Source organism: Stylophora pistillata, chromosome 4 (assembly GCF_964205215.1).
Source record: "Stylophora pistillata chromosome 4, jaStyPist1.2, whole genome shotgun sequence".
Lineage (NCBI taxonomy): Eukaryota > Metazoa > Cnidaria > Anthozoa > Scleractinia > Pocilloporidae > Stylophora > Stylophora pistillata.
In genome coordinates, this window is record NC_142522.1 from 29,350,952 (window position 1) to 29,365,042 (window position 14,091).

Here is a 14,091-nt window from a genome sequence, read left to right on the forward strand (position 1 = left end):
AGAGGTGTGAAAAGTATCATATGTTTTAGTACTCGATCAATCAATAAAGAAAGGTCTTTATTAACGGTTTTAACAGACGTGAAAAGTTATTTAGTATTTTGCGAAATACTAAATGAAAAGCCGTTGAAACCTAGAAAATATCAAATAAAATCTACATAAATTCAGAGACTCGGAGCATTTCTAAATTCTCTTACAAAGCCTTCCTTAAACCGTGCAAACTACCAGAAAAGAAAAAGGCTTGACTGGAGTGATTATATCATAATTCTTGCTTGAAAGAGCGCCAAACCCACAAAAAATGAGAGCCCCGGTTGTTAGTAAAACGTGTAACGGCGTAACGAGAAACCGCGTAACGGGATTTTTTTAAATGTTATTTTTTTTGTAATTTATTTTATTTTATTATTTTTTAAAATTTTATTATTATATTTTTTTAATGTGAACATTATTTTTCGTGATTGGCGGGGTTTTTCTCGCCCTTTGGCCGAAGTTACCGCTATTCCGGCGACACTAAAACGTACTAGCGCACTTTCTCACGCTTCCCTGAGGTCGTTCATGGAGGAGAATAATGATGATGAAGGTCTGGCGCGCTATTTCTGGTTAGTTCTCCGGGGAATATGCTTGTGTCAATATTTCCCCTAGAATTAGAAAACCTCCTTGCAGAGATTCTTATTTGTCTCATCACGCAATCGCCGCGGGTGACGAGCCTCAAAAGACCTTACAGATGTGTGGATGTGTACGTAGGAGGCTACGGTTATGTTTCTTCAGCGAACAATTTAGAACTTCTGTTACTGTAACGAAACTCACTACTGGTCTCCTAACCTCTTACGCGGCTCTTACACGGACATTCTTACGCCCGTCTTACAACATCGTTCCTCCGCTTCCCGATCCTAAGAACAGCATGCAACTACACTAAACAAATTGTGTCTAAAAGATCGAGAAGTAAGAAAGGAAACTAACTGAATGAAAATGAAAGTCCAAAACTTACCATCATCGTCCTCCTCCATAACCGTGGAAGCGTGAGAACGTGCGCCCGCACTCTGTCGAGTCTCCGGAAATGCGGTAACTTTGGCCAAAGGGCAGGAAAAGCCCCGTCAAACAGGAATGATAATATTCACATTAAAAAAAAAAAGAATAAAATATTAAAAGATAATAATAAAAAAAATTACAAAAGAAAAATGACATTAAAAAAACTCCGTTACGCGGTATCACGTTACGCCGTTACGCGTTTTACTAATAACCAGAGACCCCTTTGATTGAAGCGTTCCTCGATCTGTGGATGACAGTCACAAATTGCTTTCATGTAATGAAACCTTTCAACCGATTAAGTTTAATACTTCAAATCTATATGATTAACTGATATAAAAACAAGTACACACACATTCCCTCTAGCACGACTTACGCCTTTAAAACAAATGTTATTCCTCAATTGTAGAAAACTAAGGACGACAACCTAAGATCTCTTAAAAACAGCCGTCTTGAGGGGACAAGTCAACAGACAGAGCCAAATGAGGATGAGAAGGATTTTGATCAACGTGAAAGTGAAGCGAAACAGTTTAATGAGGTAGATATTGATGACTGACACCATCCAAGTGTCCAGCTATCGTTATACCGGGTTCAAATGATAGTATGTTTAGGAAAGAATTACGATTGGCTATTTGATCTCACTTATTCTAGGTAAATTTACCTACAGAAGCCAACAATGCACAGGACCAAACGTCTCTCAATTACCGTCAGACACTTTTCTGTGGTTTAGTAAATTTTGTACTCAGCCAAGTCTATTTTTATCAACATTAATTGCTGAGTCTGATTCACGCGGAAAGGGTAACACTGTTAATCCACGAAGGTATGAGAAATGATTTTTGATAAGCGCCTACTAGCGATGAAGTATGATTCTCTAGTAAAAATGTGAAGCTTCGCCAGTAGAATTTCTATTCTACATCGCTTTTATCGAGTTGGCACTTTATTTTACTTTTTAAGAGAGGTTTCGGTTTGATAAAATTTAAATTTGGATGCACTTCCAACGAAAAGAGTCTATCTTCTAACTTGTGTAATGAATGATTTGCTGTATAAAGGATAGTCCTACAGGCGATGTGTCTTTATTTTATACATCGTAGAATACAGACATTGAATTTTGTTGGCTTTTGTTTTTATTGCAAAGCGTCTAGGGCATTAACCCTTTAGACCACCCTCACCTTTCGGGGCCTTAGCTAGCATGAGGCTAGACGAGACAATTGCCTCGTCGTGATTTTGGCCTTTTTTTTTGGGCACCAGTATCGCTCAGCAATAAAAAAGTGAACTTCCACACTTGCCCAAGTTTGACTTTTCTGAAGAAAAATGCCAAGGAAAATGCTTAAAAGAGCATTTCTGAGCCTCTAGATTTAAAAAATTTCAGGGGGGCGCGCCAGACTGGAAACTTGCCTCGTCTTCTTCTGAACTCTGGCTACGGCCCTGCCTTTACAACGCTGCTGATTTATTCCTCTACAAGCGTTATTGAGGTGAAATGTTATTATTTTCTTTTCATTTAGCGTTTTTGTGATTGTCTACAGGTTTGAAATTGAGAATCAGTTTTGGGTACAAAGAAATTGGTATTTTGATTTGTTAGGATATTTCTTTCTACAATCATACAGATTAATGAAGTAATATTTATATATTGCTACATTTTTTATTTTATTTGTAAAAAACTAATTCGTAGTAATGTTTTTACCGTCATAGATAAAAGAGGTACCTAGTTCCCTTGATGACAGCCGGACAATTGGATCATTTATCCAGCGAGGTTTCAACTACTTACAAACAGCATTTGGCTTAAGAAAAGGAACGGATGAAAAAGAGGAAGTCAAGACTAAGAGCCCACCTTGTAGTGTGGTTGTCTCTTCCAAAAACGAAGTGGTTACTGATACAAGTTCTTCTAAGATACTAACCCGGCTCGAAAGTGACAGTCTTGAAGGAAGATACTGTAAGAAGCTTGAAAGAAGATTAGCTTACCTTGAAAACTTGATACCTCAGTGCCACTCACGTCACGAGGAAGATGCAATCTTCAAGCAAAAGTTGCAGAAGAAGATAGACCAACTTGAATCGCAACTAGAGGAAGATAAAATATTCAAGCAAAAATTGCAGAAGAAGATGAACCAGCTTGAATCACAACTACAAGAAAGCGATGATTACAGAGAGAATGATCAGAAGACCCTTAAGCAAGCTGCAGAAATGGCCCAACCTCGGAAGAAGACGGAAAAGGAATCAGTGACTCAGTGCCATTCACAGTGGAAAGGCATGGGTGAAATGGAGGCGGTGGACCAAGACCATTTGCAGGGCCATGCGCGGTTGAAAGAAGTAGATCGCGGTGGCGAGAAAACGGAGAAGAAGGAGGCCAAGGACCGGGATTCACATTTGAAAGACTCGTGTTGTAGCAAAGAGAAGATGGAGGTGAGGATTGCCGAGCTCCAATCGCAGCTGATAAAAGAAATGCATCTTCAAAAAGAGAACACGGAGAAAGAGATACAGAACGCAAAGGAAAAAACTGATGAACGTTTAAAGAGGAAGGTGGCCGAGTACATCTTGGATGAGCTGAATTATCGTGAAGAGAAGAAGGAGAAGACAATGGCCCAACTCCATTCACAGGTGAAAGAAATACAGGGTGTAAAGCAAATGTCTAAAGAAATTGGTAAACGTATTGAGGGAATCGAGAAGAACGTGGCCGAGCACGCTTTACAATTGGATGAGATGAGTTCTCGTGGGAAGAAGGTAGAGGAAAGGAATGCTGAGTTGCATTCACAGCTGGTAAAAGAAACGAATCATCAACTAGAGAAGATGGATGGAGAAATACGGGATTTAAGAGAACTGATGAAAGGAATTTTTCAACGTACCGAGAAAGTGGAAAAGAAAGCATTCGATTTGCAAGAAATGGGTACTCGCGTAGAAACGACAATTGGTCAGTTCCATTCACAGACGGAAGAATTGCGAAGATTTCTGGAGGAAATGGTGAAGAAGGAAATGCGAGAAGTAGCTGATGAAGTCAAGAACCAAAGTGCATTCCTCTCCACTCATGAAGAAAACATGGCCCTTCTTCGCCGTGGTCTTGGTAACCTTAATGCAATGTTTCAACATCATGTTAACCAATTGAATCGGCGAGTTGATACCTTATTCATAAGTAATGGTCCAGTTGTGCCCAATAGGCTTGGATAAGTCCTTGTGAATGGCTAATTATTAGTGTACCTGCTTGGGAATACGCTTGAGCATCACACTATTCTGCCCAAAAACTCTCGAATTTTGCTCTGTAGTTGAAGATTTACCTCAGTGATAATTTTAAAAATTTGTTCACAGAACATATTTCAGAAAGTATCAGTCACATTTGCTTTGCATTAGGCTTTCAACTGTTCCAATAACTGTCTTGTATAACATTTCAGAGAGTCCCGTGTTCGGTGATGAACATTTTGAATTGCACCTTCTGGTGAGAAAGCTCTGTCTTAAATCATAGTCACAACCAGGCTAAGCCTGTGTGAAAAACTGTTTGTTTTCTTTTAGCAATTATTAGAATAAGAAAAGCTAAATTACCGAAAGAATTTGCAACAACAGAGAACCTTACAGTAAAGTATTCAAAGTAATCCGCGATTTCGTTAGTTTTGATTTCCTTCGCGCTATGATTGGTCAAGGGAACACGCAGCACACGACTCAAAACAAACGTACAGTGTAACAAAAATACCGCATTATTTAGACTCGCTTGATGCTAGTTAGCTTGCATGAAATGATGTTTGAAATTTTTTTAGACCGAGGTAGATTCTATAACGGAAGAAAAGTTTTGGTAGAGATGATATCATTTATTCTCTTTTAGCTTTTGTAGAGTGCAACCAGGCTAACCTTAAAGGAAATGGTGTTTTGTACAATGATTATCATTACTTGTAGCAAATAGTTGACTTAAATGCAAATGCACACCAGTGTTAGAATATTTTTCATTGTCCACTAGCAAATTTCAAGTTTATATCAGTGATACTCTTTTTTCATATGAAAACTCGATAAAGGTGTCGCGGTGTGATGTCTTTGATATCGAGGGGGAGATGGGGCGTTGTGAATACCGCAACATCGCCACTAAAATAAAAGAAATACTGCATCACCGCAAGAAATATTATCAACTCGCCGACATCGCGGTATAATCTAAGTCTCAGGATTTACCTGGTCTGCTTTCACTCATCTTTACCACGCACTGGTCTTTGGCTGGCGGACGGTGTGTATAATAAAGGTCCATAGGTCAAGTAAAATATAAACGAACACATCCTGAAGCCAATCAGTTAATCTTTAATTACTTTAATCTGTTAATCTTTAAAAAAACATCTTAATATTTATATAAGATTAACCCGGATGTAGTGCTAATTTTGTTGGATATGTGCCGTCCTAAGATAACCATGGAGAACTATTATCATAAATTGCTTTGTGAAATAAAGTTAAGCGTAAGATTGTCCTTTGTTCCGTTTAAAGGTTTCCAGTTCAGCTGATGCGGGAGGCTAGAAACTGTTTCTTGTGTCATAGTGCTATGAATAATCGTATCCACATCAGCGAACAAACGTATTCTCGAAGTACTCAAAAAGTCTTTGATGCATTACAGGAAAAAGAGGGGGCCGAGGACTGTCCCCTGGGGGACCCCAGACAGAACCGGCACTTCCGGAGAACTATTCCCATTCACATCAACTTACTGACTTCGTTGCGTTAGCCAGTGGCTTGACCAGATATATTAAGAGCACCCCAAAATCCATAATTGCCCAGTCTTATCGTTGATTAGGAACCGTATCAAAGGTCCTTGAGAAATACCAAGATAATAAAATCGGCTTACTTTGTTGTGTCAAGTGAACGAGCGATTTCCTCTTCTGTGGTCACAAGTTGGGTTTTATATGATATTTTTTTTACGAAAACCGTGTTTTATCAAAGACAAGAGAATGTAAACCGCTCTTGTCAAAGATGAATACAAATAAATTACAATATCAGGATGAAATTCCAAACACAAATCTTCGATCTCAAATTCAGAGGTTATAGATGATGGAATTGAAGCTTAAAAAATATGTGGGGCTTTGTCCCGCTAATCGATAGAGCACAAAACTATATACCTTTAGATGGGGCTGTCAGAACAATATAAGGATTTGGATCTTTGGCCTAGCTTCTTGTGAGTTAAATAAGATGTTCCGTCCTAACTGATCTTGACGAACGAAACAACCAGCTTTATTTTCTTGGACGTTGCTTTGCTTTCACGTGTTCTCTCTCGAGACTAAAAGGCCGTTTACACGGCAGAAAAATTGGGTACGGACTTGTCAAAAAAGGAGTACGGACCTGACATTTTTTCCCGTGTAAACAATCCGTACCATGTTTTGGGGGATGGGTACGGACCCGTGTTTTTTCTTGTTTTGGGGCCATAGACGTCTATGGCCCCAAAACCAGAAAAAACACGGGTCCGACCAATTTCTTGCATCACGCGTCGTCATTCTGTTTACAAGAATCACCGTATTTACTCGAATAAGCGCCGCGCCCCCGATGCAGCGCTTATTCGAGGAACTCCGTATAACAAGGAAAAACACTATTTTAACACAGCATCGGCAATTTATATTCTAAATGTGATGTTCTTTAGTTCAAAGTGACTGTACTTCTCTGCTCGGGTTATGAAACGCTCGGGGTTTTTTCACCGCATGAATTTCTCTCGTAATTCTAGATTTACTATCAGTTTAGCATCAGTCCATTGGAAAATTGACAGATAGAAAGTGTACCGTTGAATAAAAATATAGAAAAAGTATATTTGTCTGGTACAATTTTTAAAAAAGCGCCGCGGCGCTTATTCGAGTAAATGCGGTACACATGTTCGATAACAGCACACAGCTGTACCAAATACTGTAGTCCCATGCAAGAAATTGGTCCAGTCCCCCAAAAACTGCAGTGTAAACGCAACCTCGCTAACTTGGTCCTTATGCCTCTTTTTGTCCGACCCGTGGTAAAACATCATCCGTGCAAACGGCTAGAATTATGCGGTCCGTGCTACTTTTTTGACACGTCCGTATCCGATTTTTCTGCCGTGTAAACGACCTTTAAGTGACTTTCTTGAAAAATCTAGGATCATATCTAGTTCGCACTTGAGATATGCAAAACATGTGTGACCACAAATGTCGTATGGGTCTCATATCAATCGAATAGAAATAGATAACGAGATTTCGTGACATTACGTTTCCTTATAATCTTTAATGTCGTTTTCGGGAAATTAAGGACGGATCGCAAAGCAAAATGCCTCTCCGAAATGTTTTAATCGCCCCCTTTTTTCGTTGTTTGCTTGCCATGCAAAACCTGATTGTGGCCAGTCAACAACTATTTCTAATTTTGTTAGGTAGGATTCTGCTTTTACGGATCATGGAGACTTTAACTCAACTGCTTAAACAGACGTCGACGCCACCGTTGTTTTTATCGACAATGGACATTCCTTGCCTTGTAGAATAGTGGTTTGAAATCCACGTGCGCCAGTGTTACTGGTGCAGTCCCTGTCTGACAATTCTCCTCGTGGATCCATCTCTAATACACGTGCTTGACTTGCGAATTGTTCAAGTGCGCCGAACTTTTGCGCCGAAATCGTTGTGTACCAGGGTAAGTTGAAACAGACGCGTCTATAAAATGATATCTCAGTGCCGAATCAAATGAAAAATTTTAGTTTAACGTGATCGTTCCCGGAAGTCTGTAACCGCGTGACATTTCACGCACCAAGGCAAGTGCAAATATCTATTGAGTAATGGGCGAGATTTATTAGGGTAAGAATATAGAATATAGGCTTAGGTATGGCCCAAAAATCCATCTGTAAATTCCCAGCTTTTTCTCCGAAATTCTCGAATTTTTTCCTAAAAATCCCGATTCAGCTCAATTCTTTTGAGAGTTACACGATTTGAATCAAGAGATTATAATCTCGTTTGCTTAAAAAAAACCTGAAATTGATTCAAGACGACAATTTATTTACCAGAGAACGTCAAATTCGTCTCCTACAAATTTCTCTTTCAAACAAACAGTTGGCACTGAGGCCTTCCAGTAATGCTAAAAAGGACTTCAATCGCTGAGTGGTAGTATTTGTATGCTTGAATAAAATAAAAAGTTTGACTCGCTTGTTCGTCACATATTTCCATTCATGATCAGCCGCGTGCATGAATTTGCTCCCTTTACATATATGAGGTAATTTTTAAATTTAAAATTTCGGTCACTCTCTTTCTTTGATTGGCTATTTCAGAATAATAAGTGAAAATTTTCACGAATCAAAAATAGGTTACATCTTTCACGTTCGAAAGTTTGATGTTTGTGGTCCATTTCAACGGTTGGACTTTGTTTTGTCGAAATGGTGGGGTATAAGTTAGGAGAAAAAATCGTGCAAAAATAGCCAAGGATCCTCACCTTCGCCTTCTTATTTGCCCCCAGTGTGGGTATTTGTCAAAGGAGCCGACAATTGCAACGTGTGAACACCGCTTTTGTCGCTCCTGCGTTGAAATCATCTGTTTCGCCCGGTAAGTTGAAACGACTCTATGAGTGTTTTCCTTAAAAGTGATTCCCCGGTGGATAAAAGATTACAAGTTGAAGTTTGGGACTTATGATGGGGATGATGAGAACCTACTTTGTTCCACTTTTTTGAAGGAGAATTTTCGAAGTGTCAATCGGGACTGATTGTGGCTTAGGATCGTGTTCTCTTACGAAGGACTTTTGTTTAAGTTTCTTTCCAAGGGATTTTAGCCTAAAACAAGGATTGATGTATCTATGTTCTGAAGATTTTTCGAAAGGAAAATGGACAGAATCCCATAAGTCGATTAAATTCTTTTCCCGCGAAATTCTGAACGTTTTCGCGCGAGAGAAATTCCCTTTCCGTCATTTTGAACTCCGATGTAATTGAATCTTCAATATTCAATATTCAAACGGCCTATCAATATTACAACCGTCAGTCGTCACATGCCTCAAAACTTTGAATTTTAAAAATTTTCATAACTGATAAATTTAACCATGAACAGTGGTAAAGGGGAAGGATCGATTTTGGAGCACTCCATCGCCGAGCCGATATTTGCTCCATTTATTATTTATAACAGATTTTCTCGTACTATTTAGTTCCTCTGAAGCTGCTAAATGCCCAACTGATGGCCATCCTATAAATTTTGAGGAGGTAAGGTTTAGCTTATTCATGTCATAGAACTAAGTATTTAAGAATACTGCCATTACGGGGGTGGATTCTTGTCAGCAGCTCGGGCGTAAAAGTCGTGCAGCATGTCAAGCCGATCGATGAGACTTGTACACTCTCTTTTTTCTTTCGGCAGCTCTAATTTTCAAAGGTTTTCAATTTTATTTGGAGAAGTTTTTCGACTCCTTATTTTAATTGAGCCTATTTTATCAGTCTCGTGTAAATTCTAAATTGTAAAAGTACAAATAACATGCTAGTTTGTAAGACAAACAATTTCGGAATAATGAAGTTAGCATAGATTTGTACGTTGTACTTTGTGGTAGGTAATATTTGTAATCACCAAAAATTCAATGGCAGTTGAATTAGTAGTTTTGGTATAATACATTTGAACAACCTACTGAAGCAGCAGCAATCATTGTACCTCACAGAAAAGCTGTTGATTAATATATTAAAGTTTTGTATATGTTGCCATACTTTGACAGTTTTGGTCTTATTGTCGTTATATGAGTTCTAACCCCACTCGTCAACAAACAAACTGGCCCCTTTAACAGCATATTGATGGAGGGGGAGGGGAGGAAGAAAGTATCAGAGCAAGGAGAGGAATGATACCAGCCCAGCAATCAAGCATTCAGTGGTACATGTATGTTTCATGTGTCCTTTCCCATTTTGTCTTGTCCTGTCCTGAAAACTATGACTTTGAGGGTATCGAGGCGTCCTATTATGAAGCGCGACTGGATTTCTCGCACCTTGGACACCACCATCTTGGGTCTCGAATTCCCACCGGCAAAGGACTGTTTCCCTCCACTTCAATGGTCTTTCTTGGTCTCACCTACGAAATGGTTGCTGTGACACTGGAAGTTCCCAAGGACATTAGTTGCACCAAACTGTACATTCTCCGCCTTCAACTCAGCTCGGCGCGAACTTCCAAGTTTCTTATTGGCAAATTTTCTTATGTATGCACTGGCATTAACCTTTGGAAAATGTTCATGCAGCACATGCTTCGCGACTCAGTCCCCATATATTTTTCCATTCGGCCCGTTTTGCGCCAAGCCCTAACCTTCTTGCGTACTTACGCTGGTTGGATAATTTTCTCTTGGCTTAGAACGGCATTTCCCTTCCTCGCTCTTCTCCTTAGCTCAACTCCGGCCCTTGTTTCTGCACCGACACCTGTCTCTTCAGGATCGGTGGCTTCTTTGACAGCCGTTTTTTCCGCTCGGCTCATCCACCTATCATCGATCCTGCTGCCTTGACCATCGCCTCGCTCGAAATGTTAGCCGTCACGGTCAGCGTCATTCATATTGTGATCCAAGAAGCTACAAGGCCAAAGAATTTTAGTCAGAACTGACAATCCGAACGCTAAACTCGCAATGAACAAGAGTCTCTCACGCGTTCAATCATTTTTGTGTGAGCTGTAGTTATTGTATATACGCATTGCGTACCTAGAGTGTAGTGCGCGGGTCGAAAAGACGTGTTCGCCCGCCATGAAGAATAGAGTTGTGTTCTGCTAAATGCTTTGGTTTATTACATTGTGTTACAATAGTGGTTTGACGCTTCTCTTTTCGATTTAGAATTGCACACCCTACACTAACTGGGCCTCGAGAACACTATCGCCGGTAAGACTGAAACGACGCTGTTTCTCCATCTTGAGTTTCACTTGTTTGAGTAATATTGTTCCTTTGGTTTGTTTCGCTTCGAGTGCCTGTGGCAGCTACCTCTTCGTTTCGTTTCAATTTTTTTACCTGCGTGATTTACAGCACCACGCGCACATATCCAAGCTTTCGTCTTGTTGACGTCACCAAACGGACCGATTATTTAGTTTGACACAACCTTCAACCATTTCTTGCCTCTTCATCTAACATTGCGGCTTTTCTCATCTTAGATAGTTGTTCTGTTTATCTTAGCGCTATTCGTCGCTCGCACCTCCTTTGACACTCAGACACTACAGCTTGCCATGACATCCATGACAAATTAACTTAGAAATCAGAGCAGTACATGATCCACTTTCCTCGCGGCAAAGCTGTCCTCTCACTATCACTCTAGTTACAGTTCTGCGCCCAACTCAGCTTTCCCGACTCCACCACCTGGCCATGTGGTTCGCCATCCTCCTTGGTTTCTTCACTTCACAGGACAGCCCATACCTCATTCCACGTTCACTCGACGCTTTTTCACGTTATCCGGCATACCGCATTATTAGGGGGTAGCTTTACTTTCACAAGTTGAGGTGCCCTTTTCACTGTCACACGCACCAAAATACTGCTCTCGTCGTTCACGTTCCGCAAATCCCAGCATCACCTCTCTGCTCTATGGTTGCAATGCAGTCTTTGCTTTGCACAGACCGCCCCCCTAACACTCTCTTTACATTCACATCCATTACAAACCAGTTAAACTGCATCATGGCCAAGTCCCTCCATGTTGGCTTCAAGGGTTCAACTTCCATCGTTTCATTGGACCCACAGGATTTCGCCGGCCACAGTTTCCGCCGAGGAGGTGGTACATTCGCGTTTAAATGTGGAATTCCAGCTTAACTTACCAAAGAGACTAGCGTTCGAATCCTCTTATGCTGTAGCTATGCTTTCCTTTCGTGGACATATTTGTTCTTTCAAGCTTTGTATCGCAGCAAATTTCCAGTTGCTTAGGCACATTGATACTTGCAGTGGCGGATCTAGGGGAGGGGCCCCCGCGCCACTCCCCCTATTTTGTGTAAAAAATAAAAGGCAGGTGTACTTACACGCACAAAACTGCCTCCCTCCCTCCCTTAGCTCAAGGTCTGGATCTGCCACTGACTTGTATATAATTTATATCGATATATACCTTATCGTTCCAGTTGTTTGTCTTCTGCATTCTTTGTCCTCCCTCGCGGCTTCTTCCCACTCACATGCAAGTCTTGTTTGGGACACAAAATACAAAAAGCAATCCCCCAAAGGTAACTGACTTGGAGATGCCACGCCCAAAGTGCCGATTCCTACCTCATTTTTTCTGTTGTAATGAAACCTCTCCAAGAAATAAATGGGTGTTTTGGTCCAATTAGTAGTGTTTCTACCGTCTTAGATAAAAGAGGCACCTAGTTCTCTGATGACAGCTGGACAATTCGCCGATCATTTATCTAGCGAACTTTCAACTGCTTACATACAGCGCTTGGTCAAGGAAAGGAACAGATGAGAAAGAGGAAGTCAACACTATAGTTTAGATGTCTCTTCAAAAACCGAAGTGGTCGTTGACAAAAGTTGTGCTGTGCCTAGATCGAAAAAGAAACGTTTAGCAATTGTCTTTTTAGTGAAGAAATTAAACGATTACACTTTTGGTTGAAATACTGTCTTTCATACTGGAACTCCGGAAAAAAAAGGAAAAAGACTGCAGGTAATGAATATGTGGTTGTAAAAGTATATATGACATAGAGGTATGCCCAGAACGTACCTTTCGGCTTCCACAACAATTCGATATCATCAAAATGATGCAGTACCCCTGCAGATCCAGCACTAACGAAACGGGAAGGTGTGAGACCTTCTTGTTTTAAAGTTCTTTATAGACCACTTTCATAAATGGCTGACGGATTAATATTCTTTTGTTTAAATTTAAATTAGCCTTTCTGGCCTCGTTCTCCAGTACAAAATTCAAAAGAATACATTATCTCAAGTGAGGCCAGAAAGGCTAATTTAAATTTAAACAAAAGAATATTAATCTGGCAGCCATTTATGAAAGTGGTCAATTCAACGGAGCTGGCATGAAGACAAGTGTGTCTTGCCGACAGTGATCCCTCCCTACTAAAAAATAAGGGATGAAATGTCTGTGCAAGATAGGCTTATGTCTAACATGAGGAAAGAGAGAGAGCGGTAGTATCGATAGCACGGGGAGAGCTCCTACAAAGGATTCGCAACTCTCAACTGGGAGTTAATTGGCGTCTCAGCAAGGTGCGTGAGTGTCTATATTGGCCTGACATGGCAGGAGACGTCAAGAATCACCTGTGAAGCCTGTGGAGAGTACGAGCGAGGCTAGACCGAAAAAACACTCAAGAGCAATAAAACACCAAGTTGCCACTGGCAGGAGGTTACAGCGGACCTGTCTGGGTTGGATGGAAATAACTACCTAGTTACTGCTGACTGACAATAACTTCTTTAAATTAAATCACCTCCGGAAGCCCTTCCTCAGCTCAGTGCAAGTAATTAGAAAGCACAAAGCACATTTTTATGGGCATGGGATATCTTAATTATTGGTTACTTATAATGGGCCCCAATTTGCCTCAAGTGACTTTCTCAAGTTCTCTAAAGCATAGGATTTTGAACGTCGTGTCAGCAGTCCTCATGACGCGGTAAAGAAGCTAAAGCGATCCTTTCAGAGTGTAAGAAGGCTGGATCCGATACCTATCAGGCTCTCCTTGACCACAAAACACGCCATCTACTGGGGTTTTGTTAAAAGTAGGCCCGCGGCCCAGCGGCCCGCGGCCCGCGACGGCCCAACGGCCTGGCAGGCCGAAGGCCCAGCGCCCGCAACGGCCTGCGACCCGGAGGCCCGGTGGCCCAGTCCTGATTTTCCACAGTTTTTTTGTCCGGCAGTAAATCCAAGCGCATGCACAGATCTGCATCGGGTTTGGGCGTGCAAATCGGACGACAGTGAGGTTGAATTCGTTTACCATTTAATCATTTGAATCCATGTTTCTGTTTGTTGCATATTGTTCAGATAAAAACGTTTTGATTCTCTGTTCATTAATCTCTCTAAAGAAACCGATAGCACAATAGAGGACTTTCATTATCGAACGATGAAAGTTATACTGCCGGACAAAAAAACGGGTTATCCTCGGTGTAAAAACCTCACAACTGACGTCACGATAAGGGTTAACCAAAATTTAACCCTTATCGTGACGTCAGTTGTGAGGTTTTTACACCGAGGATAACCCAAAAAAACTGTGCAAAATCAGGACTTGGCCACCGGGCCTCCCG

At 40.9% G+C, this 14,091-nt stretch overlaps 1 protein-coding gene and 1 long non-coding RNA gene across 6 annotated transcripts in view; both read left to right on the forward strand.

Annotated features, from left to right (window-relative positions):
* LOC111345102 (uncharacterized) overlaps nucleotides 1-5,443 on the forward strand; it is a 15,283-nt gene extending 9,840 nt beyond the window's left edge. For 3 of the 5 annotated variants that reach the window (XM_088758753.1, XM_088758754.1, XM_088758755.1), the window contains 4 exons: nucleotides 1-4; nucleotides 1,430-1,558; nucleotides 2,390-2,492; nucleotides 2,710-5,443. The exon at nucleotides 1-4 is cut by the window's left edge and continues 71 nt beyond it. In XM_088758753.1, the coding sequence (XP_088614879.1) occupies nucleotides 1,503-1,558; nucleotides 2,390-2,492; nucleotides 2,710-4,176 (1,626 nt within the window). In that variant the 5' untranslated portion in view covers nucleotides 1-4; nucleotides 1,430-1,502 and the 3' untranslated portion in view covers nucleotides 4,177-5,443. The remainder of the gene's footprint in view (nucleotides 5-1,429; nucleotides 1,559-2,389; nucleotides 2,493-2,709) is intronic. The other 2 variants (XM_022952365.2, XM_022952366.2) reach the window with 1 other exon arrangement.
* Nucleotides 5,444-7,609: 2,166 nt separating this feature from the next.
* LOC148733241 (uncharacterized) lies at nucleotides 7,610-9,630 on the forward strand. Its single transcript, XR_016000667.1, has 2 exons — nucleotides 7,610-8,498; nucleotides 9,088-9,630. It is a non-coding gene; the product is annotated as an uncharacterized LOC148733241 (long non-coding RNA).
* Nucleotides 9,631-14,091: the final 4,461 nt, after the last annotated feature.